This window comes from Eschrichtius robustus, chromosome 1 (assembly GCF_028021215.1).
Source record: "Eschrichtius robustus isolate mEscRob2 chromosome 1, mEscRob2.pri, whole genome shotgun sequence".
In the NCBI taxonomy this organism is placed as follows: Eukaryota; Metazoa; Chordata; class Mammalia; order Artiodactyla; family Eschrichtiidae; genus Eschrichtius; species Eschrichtius robustus.
This window is the reverse complement of record NC_090824.1, coordinates 120463894-120476901: the sequence shown is the minus strand read 5'-3', so window position 1 is coordinate 120476901 and position 13008 is coordinate 120463894. Positions and strand designations below refer to the sequence as shown.

At 40.0% G+C, this 13008-nt stretch overlaps 1 protein-coding gene across 2 annotated transcripts in view; it reads right to left on the bottom strand.

The window, feature by feature from the left end:
* The window catches only part of MINDY2 (MINDY lysine 48 deubiquitinase 2), a 78613-nt gene extending 66208 nt beyond the window's left edge, over nucleotides 1-12405 (bottom strand). For both annotated transcript variants that reach the window (XM_068536344.1, XM_068536353.1), the window contains exon 1: nucleotides 11491-12405. In XM_068536344.1, coding sequence (XP_068392445.1) covers nucleotides 11491-12336 — 846 coding nt within the window. In that variant the 5' untranslated portion in view covers nucleotides 12337-12405. The remainder of the gene's footprint in view (nucleotides 1-11490) is intronic.
* Between the last annotated feature and the right edge of the window lie 603 nt (nucleotides 12406-13008).

The window sequence follows — 13008 nt, the reverse complement described above, 5'->3', positions numbered from 1 at the left end:
TGAATCTTTGCAACAGAGACGATACGGCCCACAAAGCCTAAAATATTTACTATCTGGTCCTTTACAGGAAAAGTATGTTGATCCCTGCTTTAGATGATTTTAACTGCTTTTAGATAATACTTTATCAAGGTGTTTCAATACCACTTGGAAGGTCTGATATTTAAACCAGTAGTTTATATACACTGTGAATATTTACATTCTGAATAACTGTCAGACCACTCTGAAAGTCCGATTTTCACCTAACAATGCTTCTTAAATGAGACCTATATATTCTTTTACTCCAGACAAATTCAGTGCAGAAATATATTCACCAGAAAATCCCATAAACAAATAGCTTATCCTCTTTTGGTCAATGTAGTAATCCCACTATAAAATTGTCAATAAGAAACCAAGGCACTAACAAGTATATGTATTTGGGAAATACATTCTACAACCCTAGATTTCTACAAATAGATGATTTCAGGGTTTAGTCTTGAAATTTCCAAATAATAACAACTGCCTATCATGTCTTGCTTCAAACATTTGAAGTAGGAAATGACAACCTTTATAGAGATTTTAGAAGTGGGACAACAAATACGCAAATATTTTAACTATTCCCAAGCATACTGAGTGGTATATTCATTTCCCAAATCTTAGCCAACAAAATATTCTGGATGTTCACTAAAGCTAGGGACAAAAGAGTATAATAGTGAAGAAATGCCTGCCTCCCTCCCACTAATACTTTGGAGCCATCAACAGATCTTAATTTTTTTAACCACAAAATGATCTTCCTGAATGCTTGCTTCTCTTTTTGCTTCCCTCTACCACCATCACCACAAAAGCAAATGCTGAAGATTTTGTTAATGATCCTAAGACTTTCTTTCCTTTGTCTCTTTAGAGTCTATTAAAGAAAAAACAGGTTATAGGAAAGCTAGCTAAGGATACAGAATTTAAAATTGTGGCATTCTGTCTGAATCTCTAAATTTTAAATCTTATGATGAAAAACAGACAAACAAATGAAGTATGACCTAGATTCTCAGATGGTCCTCTTTTAGTAATAATCTATAACATATCATTTACAAGTAAATTAATGTATTCAAGGACACCTAGAAGGTACTCTAAGTAGTTTAAATATTCTTCCTAAAATTTGAGCAAAACCTCTCAGTACATATTAACACACAGTTTCAAATTAATAGAGTCCAAATAAAATGAAGCTTTTATTATCTAGGAAAATAAATTATGTCTTATCCTATAAATACTTTATTATTCTAACTAGATTTCTATTAAAATTAATATTTAAATAAAATATTTAATATTAAACATTTAAATTAACAAAAGAATATTTAAATTAACAAAAGGAAATAGCTACTACAACTCCAAATATTCAACTATAGGATAAAACATCATTAATTCAGCCCAATTATTCTGTAATTCTTAGTCATTCGAAGAGTGAAGTGTACTTGAGAACAGACTCAAGAGAGACCAAAAATAAAAATAACAAAGCCTGCTTAAAGTGTTAATATCCTGAACAGAAATGTAAAACATCTCAAAAGTGATATGCCAAGATTTTGATACCTATAATTTTGATGTAGGGGAGAGGGGGGAGAGAAATGCAGGGGACCCAGTAATAACAAAGAAATAAGGAACAGTTTATATAGCTAATGGTAAGTATGAAAATGACCAGCCAAAGAACATTGTTAAATGTTTAATTACAATACCAATTAATAAGTACTCAAGAAATACACCGTTTGGGGCTTCCCTGGTGGCGCAGTGGTTAAGAATCCGCCTGCCAATGCAGGGAACATGGGTTCGAGCCCTGGTCCGGGAAGATCCCACATGCTGCGGAGCAACTAAGCCCGTGCGCCACAACTACTGAGCCTGTGCTCTGGAGCCCACGTGTCACAACTACTGAAGACAGCATGCCCTAGAGCCCGTGCTCTGCAACAATCAATCAATGTGATACACCACATTAACAAATTGACAAAAAATCATAGGATCATCTCAATAGATGCAAAAAAAGCTTTTGATAAAATTCAACATCGATTTATGATAAAAACTCTCAACAAAGGGGGTATAGAGGAAACATACCTCACCATAATAAAGACCATTTATGACAGGGCCACAGCTAACATCATACTCAATGGTGAAAAGCATTTCACCATTTCCTCTCAGATCAGGAACAAGACAAGGAAGCTCAACCACTTTTTTTTTTTTTTTTTTTTTTGGCCACCCAGTGTGCCTTATAGGATCTTAGTTCCCGGACCAGGGACTGACCCTGTGCCCCCTGCAGTGGAAGTGCGGATTCCTAACCCCTGGACCACCAGGGAATTCCCATTACCACTTTTATTCAACATAGTATTGGAAGTCTTAACCACAGCAACCAGACAAGAAAAAGAAATAAAAGGAATCCAAACTGGAAAAGAAGTAAAACTGTCACTGTTTGCAGATGACATGCTATACATAGAAAATCCTAAAGACACCACCAAAAAGCTACCAGAACTCATCAATGAATTTGGTAAAACTGCAGGATACAAAATTAATATACAGACTTCTAAAAACAGCAACACTTTCTTTCAATGAAATCTTATATAAAACATTATCTGAAATATATGTATATATATGTGTGTGCGTGTGTATTTTTTTTTTGGCTGTGCCGCACAGCATGTGGGATCTTAGTTCCCCAGCTAGGGATCAAACCCGTGCCCCCTGCAGTGCAAGCACAGAGTCTTAACCACTGGACCTACAAGGAAGTCCTGTGAAATATATTTTAAATGAAGAACTGACAGAACTTTGTGACCGGTGAAAAGTGGAGGATGATGCGAAAAGAAAAATTGAAGTTGACTCTAAGGCTCAGGGAACTCTAAAACTTAAGATCCATACATTTAATAAAAATAAGACATTTGGTAAGGGAAGGTAAGTTTGCAGAAGAAAATGATGTCTGCTTTGTAACTGTGAAGTTTAGTTTGACATTCAAACAGAAAGTTGAGTTGGAACTCAGGAGACAAAATTTTTTTAAAAAATATTTATTTATTTAGTTAGTTAGTTAGTTGCACCAGGCGGGCTCCTTAGTTGCGGCTCGCAGGCTCCTTAGTTGCAGCATGCAGGTTTCTTAGTTGTGGCATGCATGTGGGATCTAGTTCCCTGACCAGAGATCGAAACTGGGCCTCCTGCATTGGGAGCATGGAGTCTTAACCACCGTGCCACCAGGGAAGTCTCAGGAGACAAATATTTTTAAGTTGTCCGTGAATTATTTGATTCCTGTGCTGTAGTCTGTTTTTGCATTACTTATGGTAAAAAGGATCACTAAATAATACAATTTCTTGGGAATTCCCTGGTGGTCCAATGGTTAGGGCTCCACACTTCCACTGCAGGGGCTGTGGGTTCAATCCCTGGTTGGGGAACTAAGACCCTGCAAGCAGCACAGCGTGTCCACAAAAAAAAAAAATTTCTTCTCAGTTCAAGTTTCACTGATTTTGAATATGCGGCAAATCATATAGTATTCGTAATATTTTTAAGTTGAAATTGTAAAGAAATTATATTGTAAGTATTATTAATGGGAATCAAAGAGACGAAATGCAGCTTTTTTCAAAATAAGGGCTAAAAAACTTAAGGATCCTTTCAACATGCCTTTAATTCTGGCTCCAGCAAATAAACATGTATTATAAGCTATTATACATCATGCTTTATATTCTAATTTCTTATAGGTAATATTCATTTATTATTAAGAATAATTACTGTACTTAAAAATACTAAAAATCTAACTGACTTTCTACATGCCATCAGTATTTCAAATCAGGAAAATTTAATAAGAGACAACTTTCAACTTCGGCCAATTTGAAACACCCTTACCCTCAATGTTTATCAGAACTTAGACCCCATTCTCAGAGTAATATTGAGGCCTATTTAAAACTATTTAAAACCATCAGAAACTGCAGATATATTCACATGTATTAGATTTTCAAGAATGTCCTATTTTATACGCAATTCAAAGGTTTTAGAACAATGAAGAATGTTTTTCCAGTGAAACTGTCCCAGTAAAAGATGTATAATAAAAGAAGACATCTTGGGGCTTCCCTGGTGGTGCAGTGGTTAAGAATCCGCCTGCCAATGCAGGGGACATGGGTTCGAGCCCTGGCCTGGGAAGATCCCACATGCTGTGGAGCAACTAAGCCCATGCGCCACAACTATTAAGCTTGCGCTCTAAAGCCAGCGAGTCACAACTACTGAAGCTTGTGCACCTAAAGCCCATGCTCTGCAACAAGAGAAGCCACCACAATGAGAAGCCCACGCACCACAACGAAGAGCAGCCCCCGCTCACTGCAACTAGAGAAAGCCCGCGTGCAGCAACGAAGACCCAAGGCAGCCAAAAATAAATAAATAAATAAATAAATTTATAAAAATAAATATAAATAAATACAACTTTAAAAAAAAAGGCATCTTTAGTTCAAATTTCACTGGACTTATATTTAAGCAGCTCAGCAAGCTTACCATGCTGAAAATCTAACCAAAGAAAAAGTGACAGTGAAACATTTATATTAATTGCTTGAAAGACAGATGAGAATAAGATAAGACAAGAGAACAGTTAAAAGGCTACTGAAGTAGTCCAGGAGAGAGATGAAAGTGGCCTGAACTAGGGTAGTGGCAGGAGAGAGAAAACTTGACTACTGAAAATATCAAAGAAAATACTTAATAAACTTTGATGGTAAAGGCAAGCTCGTTCACCACAGAACTCAAGAAAGGCTCTGAAATTGGAAGTGTCAGACAATTGAGAGGACATGGGATAAAACACAGGGGGCTAAAAACAGAAGGAATCTGTACAAAGAACAGATCCCCAGGATTTGTTCTAAGGAATCATGAAGTCTATTTCTGCTTCTCTGACTTTATCACTAGCTCTTCTTCCACCCTGGTTTGTCCCAGGCCTATTGTCCACCAGGCTTACTCTTACCTTGAATTTTAACTTTCCAACCAAATATCTGAAGCAAGAGCTCAGGTTCTGGAGTGGGTATAAACTTACCTTGGGTAAGTTATTTACACTTTATGCACCTCAGTTTTCTATGTACGTAAAATAGGAACAATATCTACACAAGGATTTCATGATGTGGTTGAGAAAATTAAAAGAGAAAATGCATATAATACATGTAGAATACTTAGCATAGTATCTGGACATAAAAATAATTGAGTACTTACTGTTATTATTCAAAGCCCTAGGATTACTGATACCACCTGTGCTCAAATGCCCTTCACCTGGGACTTAACAGAGACAAGGATGGAAGGAGAATGGGAAGGTTTTCCACTGAAGGACTACTCATAGCAAAGGGAGAGGAGAAAATGAGGACATCACTAATAGGACAACCACCACAGGGAGTATTCATAATATCATCAGCCCATATCCACTTTATCTGACAAACCCAGAGATATTACACCAATCCTAATTCTTAAGAGAGACTGGAAATGAAAGCCTCGGAAGTGTTGCTTGCACCTTTTGTGTAAACAAAACTCCACCACTATGTGAAGTTTTTAATCTCTTCTTACAGGATCTATATTAAAAAACAAACAGGGTGGGCAGAGGCTAAAATGGAATCTTCAGCTCACCATCTGTTTTTCCATTTTTATAGATAATACACTTGGAAATCCTCAAAAGAGCTTTGTGCCTACTTTAGGAAAAGGGGAATATGAGAAAATTTGTGCAGTTGCAATATTCCTATAAGTCAGGAAGTAAAAAAAGAAAGTAAAACCTAGTCAAAAGTAAGAAGAGGTATCTGTGAAAAGGTATGAGAAAAGAAAAGTCATCAAGGAGGGAGGGAGAACTAGAGCAAAAGCCTTCTGGTAAGAAGCTCACCCTCTGCAGGTGATAATGAGACAGAGGATATGTCCGCTTGAACGTCACTGAATTTTCTGCTAATGGCCTTTTGCTCATTTTGCTCTTGGGTCACTCATTTTTTTCTAATTTATAAGGGCTCTCTGTAAATTAAGAAATTAGCCCTTAGACACATACAGTAATCTAGCAGATAATTCCCTTAGTTTATAGTGTGTGTTTTGACTTGACTTAGTTCCTGGTGAAGTTTTTTTGGGGAAGAGGTATCTTTTTGTCCCTTTTCTTTTTTTTAACCTTAAGTTTTTTGTTTTTTACTGAATCAAATGTATCAATTTTTATTTTATATTGATAGTTTCTAGGTTTAATGTCTGGAGCAACAAACCTAAGGTAAACAAACTTGCTTAAGAATCCTGCTGTTCCTCCCTTGATGTGGAGTAGGAGATCCTCTCAGCGTCTGCTAAGCAAAGAAAGAAGAGGAAAAATTTCCCACCCAAAGGACTAGGGAGGAGAGGGGATGTGCTTCCAGCATCTTAAATCAGAATAGTGCATTCAGTCTTCCATTAAAATGTTACATAATAATTAGATACATAATGATTAGATATTACAATACTATGTCTTCTATTACAATGTACAGTATAAGTTATATATATATGTGTATGTGTATATATATATATATATTTTGAGTATGTGGGCCTTAGAACCTATATTCTTTCTATAAGAAAACAGAAGTGTGACAAAGCAGGGACTCCCTCTATTATTAAAGTAATACCTTCATAAACATAAAAACATTAAGGGAGAAGTTTTTTAAAATGTTTCATAATGCAAAATTTGAATCATATGGAACAGCCGAAAAGTAACAGCATAATGAACTTCCAAGTGCCCATCACTCTGCTTCAGTATTTATAACATAGGCCAATAACATCAGAAAGTAAATTTTATATTTTATGTATCTTCTGACTTGTTGATTTTTATAAACACAACTGATTAATTGGGCCACAGCCCTCAAATAAACCTATAAATGGCATTGTTTTATGATAGATAAAATGAAAGATTAAAGAAAAACTATTAAAAAAACACCAAAAACAGTCTAAAATAAAGAAGCAAAATGAAAATGTATTCTAAGACTTCAATTTGGGTCAATTTACCTGGTGTCAGCTAAAGAGAATTAGAAATTTGAGCCTGAATTAAATTTAATGAACAGATTTCCTTCTTTCTTGATTTGTTGGATTATCACAGCTCAACTATTTTACAGATTAGTAATGATCACCTACTTTCCATCAGTCCTAAACCAACACTTTTAATTAAAACACCAACATTTCCAACTCAGTACTTACCATGTTTGATAATTTTAACTGTCATCTCTCACCCAGAATCATCATGGCACTTACTTCCTTTGAATCACTCAAATCTTCCTAATGTATTCAGTTTATTGATTTTTTTTTTTTTTTAGTTCCCCAACCAGGGACCAAACCCGTGCCCCCTGCAGTGGAAGCACAGAGCCTTAACCACTGGACCGCTAGGAAATTCCTTACTGATTTTTCTCATTACTTCATTCTCCCCCAAAAAAGATGATCAACTGTTTTACTTTCAACTCTTAATTCCATTGACACTCCATGAATCAACCCTTGAAAAGCCCAATACTTGATAATCCTAACCAGTCATTCTTCCTGCTCCTATTTCCAGGGATGAGAGAACTATTTGGGGGGCGGGGGGGGGGGAAGCAAAATTGACATACTAGAAGTTTTAAAAGAATACCCCAATTTATCCATGGCCACTGACTACTTTCTGCTTATGCCTCAAATTCCTAGGCATAATCTTCAATGAGATGAGAACTTCTTTAAAATACAACATAATTTTCTCACGAAATTCACCCTTCGATGCTTTACAACTTCTCTCCTTAATTACTGGCAAGTTCAATAGCTATTACTGATGAGATCATCTGTTATTCTGCCAAAATGCAGAATGAGGCCTCAATTTTCATGTCTCTCTATCTTAACATGACCTTGTCTTTGTATCTTCCTTCCATTACTTCAGAAAAAAAGATTGTTGTTGTTTTCCTCTGAAGAGAGTTTTACCACCTATTCTGAGGATTCCATGTTATCCTGACTTTTTAGCGACCTTGTTCTCCTATCTGTCCTTTTTGGCAAAATCTTTCCTACTCCACCAGTTCCTTGATGTTGCTGCATTTGACAATGATAACTGACCTTTTTTTTTTTTTTTTTTTAAATTAGAGTTTCTCTCCCACACTACTATCATGACTTTGTCCTCTCTCTAGTTCTCATTTACATCTCAAATTGTGCCTATACTGATTTCTTTTACACTCTCTCATCTTTACGGCTTAGCATTCCCTTCTCCCCAACAACTTTATTCCTCCGTTTTCCTCTTTATTCCTCTGTTTTCTCTATGTCTACTGGAGAACTGGACGGAAGAGGGAGGGAGAAAATAGAGGGAGGATGTTTATACTGGCAACTTGTAGTTCCTCACATATACTGGGATGGCAAATAGTTGAGAACTATTCACCACTCTCTTTGGAGAATTCATTTATTCTCACAGATACCATACTTATATCTATGCAATAATTCTCCAGTTCAATTTTCCTCATAATTTTGACGTCTTTCCTGAGGCCCATTCTATGTTTCTGGAGGCACAATGGACATTTATATTTTTATGTCCCACTAACAGACAATTCCAACCTGACACAGCCAAACTCTGACATCAACTTTCCCATCTAAAACACATTCTCTACCTTTTGAATGATCCAACCAATCTCTATTACCCAATTAGAAAAAGTATCACATCCTTCATTTCCTATATCCAGATAGCAATCAATTCATCATTTAGGCTGTGACATTATCCTCATCAGAGGGAAGGGGCAGAGAATTTCCCATCCAAAAGAGCTATCCTCATCAATTCTTCCTGCTACACTCACTACAATCTCATCTCCAGTCTAATCTCAAATGAAAAGACCCCTTTCTTTATGTCATTCCTCTATCCAGCAATTTATAGTAGCTTCCTATTATCAGCTGTATATAAAGTCTAAACATGCCTAATGATGGGTCCTCTGAAATCTGACAACTACCTTCATACCCTATTTACTATTTTTCTCTACTACAGCATTTCTCAAACTTTTTGGTCTCAAGACCCTCTTCAGTCCTAAAAATTATTAAGGATCCCAAAGAGCTCTTGTTTAAGTGGATTATATCTATCAAGATTTACCATACTAGAAATAAAAATTGAGAAAAATTTTAAACACAAGAATGCACGAGCACAGAGTCTGTTAACTGTCAGAGCAATGATGTCATCACACATCATACAGCCTGAAAAACTCTACTGACGCTGAGAGAATGAGAGTGAAAAAGTCAAAAAACAACTTAGTACTATTATGAACAGTACTGACCTCAGAAGCCCTGACTCACTTTGAGAACACTGCTCTAGCCAACCTTGCTTCTCTTAATCGATCTCCCCATCAGTCACTGATGATTACTGATGAGTAATTTTTGTGTGCATCAATAGCCTTGAGGCAGAAAAAAGGCTAAGAACCAAAGATGTATAAAACAATCTCGAAGTTCCTTAGCATGCCTGCTCATTCAGAGTCTAACCCACCTATCAATTTTATTTCCTGCTACTGCCATTTCCTTCTCCTCCTCCACTGCACTCCAAGCAAGGTTGGAGTCTCCAAATAGAACAAACCTTTTTCTGCTTCAGCATCTTTGAACACACTATTCCCTCTGCCTGGAAGGAACTTCTCGTACTCATCCATCAGACCCAGTACACAGGTTACCTCTTCTATGAAGCTTTCCCTTGACATGTTCCATTCCCAATTACACTTTTCTCTGTAATTCCACAGCATATTTAGAACTTCTACATTGCAATGTGGTTATTGTTTCTACGTCTGTCTCCCCATTACTAATGAGCTACATGAGGGTACACTTGCATCTTACTCATCTTTGTATTTCTAGTACCTCACATATAGTGGGAACCCAAATGTATGCTGTCTTTCAAAGACAAATTCAATGCTCATCTATCCCCAAATATTTGAGACCACGGTACTTGCCCTTTCCTCTGAACTTCTGCAGTACTATGTAGAAACTAGGAAGTGAGAAAAGCCTAAAGGAAACTGTTACTCCTTCTGACAGAAAGACTGGGGACTTTGGCTCATAGGATGAAATTTAACTCCCTAGTCTGACATTCAAAGGCTTTCATCAAGGGGCTCTTCACCTTTTCAATCTTATTTTCTATTATCCTGCAATATGAACTTACCACTCCTGTCATCCAAAACATACACACACACACATTATCCATTTTATTTTCATCCCTTTTATTTATACCCTTCCCTCTCCCAGGAATTCCATTTTCCTGTTATTTTAAATCCTACTTTTCCTTAAAAGCTTCCTTCAAGATCTAAAAATTCCATGAAGCTCTCTGGGACTATGCCAGACCAAAGGAAAACTTCACCTTTGGGGATGTCTAATGCATTTCAATCTGCTTCCTGTAACCTAGTATTTATAGTGTATTGTCTTGCATTGTTCTTTAGTAATTTCAAGTAAGTCGATGCTGCAACTCCAAATAGCTCAACAGCTCTTTAAGCGCAGGCAGTTTTCACTCAAAACCTTTGAGTGCCATTATGTACTAGATACTGGTAAGATCTAATCTTATTTCTTTTGCATTAGCCCTTGCTAGAAAGGAAGATGAAGAGACTTAATAAACACTGTTTCCTTTACTTGATTTTCTTCCTAACTAGTCACAATAATCCAGGTTATTTTTTTCTAGGGAACATTTTATCTATAGATACAATCCTCAATTTAAAAGTAAAATATGTACTCTAGGATGCATCTTCTCAGCACTCTAAAACTGCAAGCTTAAATAAGACACTTCATTTACAGGTCCTCAATATATTGAGTCCTCGATATACTTCCTTTTGAAGGGCCCTTCCCTCTTTTGCTCCTTTAACTTGAATATATCTTTTCTTATTTTAGTTGTTATAATTTTAGCTCCCTTCACACATTCTGATGTGTGGTTACTGGTAATAATGCCAGACTATTTAAGTAGAGTCAAAGAAATGAGGCAAGTAAAAATCATGCATAAAATAAAAACAATCTTTGAAAACCAAGAAGTTATGGTAATTAGGTCTCAGGCCACTGCTTTTCCTTAAATGGAATTTGTCTAAGGGGCCACATCTTCCCCATCACCATGTCCTTAAGTATCCACACCCAAATGGAGCAAGCAGGAGTTGGAAAACAGACTAAACGTAACCATCAAAACTTGCTCCCTGATATCACGGATTGATGGTAACTTCTGAAGATGATCTTCCCCATTTCTTCACTCTTTTGCATACGTGATAAAGTCAGTAAGAAGGAATAACACAGAAAAATATAGGTTAAAAAAACAAATCAAAGAGTTTAGGATGCTCCTAGTCCCGGCTGTTTCCAAGTATATCAGCCATAGCTGAATGCTGAACGCTCATCACTAAACGCTACAAGAGAGACCTGAGGTTGCCGGCAATTCTTTCTGACATACATAGGAGAACACTCTTCCAACAAGGGAGTCTCAGAATGAGTTGCATGTAAGAAGAAAAAGGGATGGATTGATGAATGAGGGGAAAAAAAGGAAGAAGCCATCAGCTGACAGGCAGCAGCACCCTCGCCCCGTGTTCCCCCTCCCCAAAGCTGTAGGAAATAGAAAGCTGCGAAGTGTACCTTCCAGGCCAGAAGCAAAACATTGAGGATGGCCAGTAAAGGGCAGGGGCCATTCTCATTCTGCGTGATGATGGGTGTGTTCTCTTCCTTCCACTGGATCCACTTGATATGATAAACAGACTGTCCCGGGAAGCGTTCCCTGGAGGCCGCCAGCACCTGGGCTGCCTCCCCCTCCTCCTGCTCCTCCTCTCGGCACAGAGGCACAGCCCGGGGCAACACCGCCGCGCCCTCCTCCTCCTCGGGGACCCTGTTCTCAGCTCCTTCCTCACTATTGAACTCGGAGCTACTTGGGAAAGAATGCAGGTTAGAGAACGACTCCAGGGAGTCCAGGCTCGGCGATTCCCCGGGAGGGCTCGGGTCGCTGCAACTGCTGCTGAGGCCGCCGCCGCTGCTGGGTTCCTCGGAGCCCGCGGCCGCCGACTCTGCCCGGCAGGTGCCGGCGGGATCCGGGAGGGCGCCCGCGTCTCCGGCCGGACCCAACTCATGGTCGGCTCCGGCCTCGGCTGCCTCCGGGGAGGCGGTCACCTTGTGCTGCCCTGTCAGAGGCGCCTTCTGGGCAGCAGGACTCTCCAAATCGCTCCCCTTCAAGTCCAAGCCCGGGAGGGAGCTGCAGGGTACGAGAACCCGAGGCGAGCCGGCGGGAGAAGCCGAGTCCGAGAGGCTCCTCCCGGCGGCTGCCGCCCCCTGCCCCTTCCCGCCGCTGCTCTCCGCCGCCCATACTCCAGGACCATCCCCAGTGGCGAGCCTGGTCTCCTGTCGCCCTTCCTGCGGAGAACCTGTCCCTGGCGCCGGCCCGGCGGCCACTCCGTGTTCTAGCGGCTGCAGGCTCTCGGGGCCGCTCTCCATACCCAGCCGCCCGCCCCTCGCTCTAAAGAGACCGCGGCGGGTTCTCCTCAGACAGCGCCTCAGACGCCATGACAGAGGCACTGGCAGCTAGAGCAGCCTTGCGCGGCCTGGGCCAGGCACGTCACGGAGGAGGGCACCGAGAGCGCGCGCGCGCGCCGCCGCGCCGTCCGTGGGCCCTGGGCGTTCCTGCGCGCCGCTGAGGGAGGGCGAAACTCGCTGCGGCGGCCTATGCGGCCCCGCCCCTCCCGCGCGCCCGCGCGCTCTTGCTCGCGCGGGGCGTGGAGGGCGAGGCGAGGAAGGTGTGGCCAGGAGGAAAACATCCTCTCATTTTGTGGCCGGAAGTTGGACTCTGGGGCAGCTCGACCGCGCGCGGCTTCTTTAAAGGCCCGCCGGGAGGCGGTCAGCTAGATGTGACCCTTCAGAACTGGGTCGTGTGTGTTTCAACCTTGGACTGAAGGATGGGGAGGTGGCAGTGGTTGTAGTATTTGAAAAAGAGCTCATCCCTGAAGAGCTCCGGAGATTTGTTTCCCCAGCTTGTAATATGGAAAATGGAAGGAATTTCTTACGAGATATAGATTTTAAAGGCTGGGATTCACTCGAGGTGTTTGGATTACTGTACTGCACAATTTCCAGTCTCCCTCGGTTTTGGCTGAGAAACACCGTGCTCCTCAC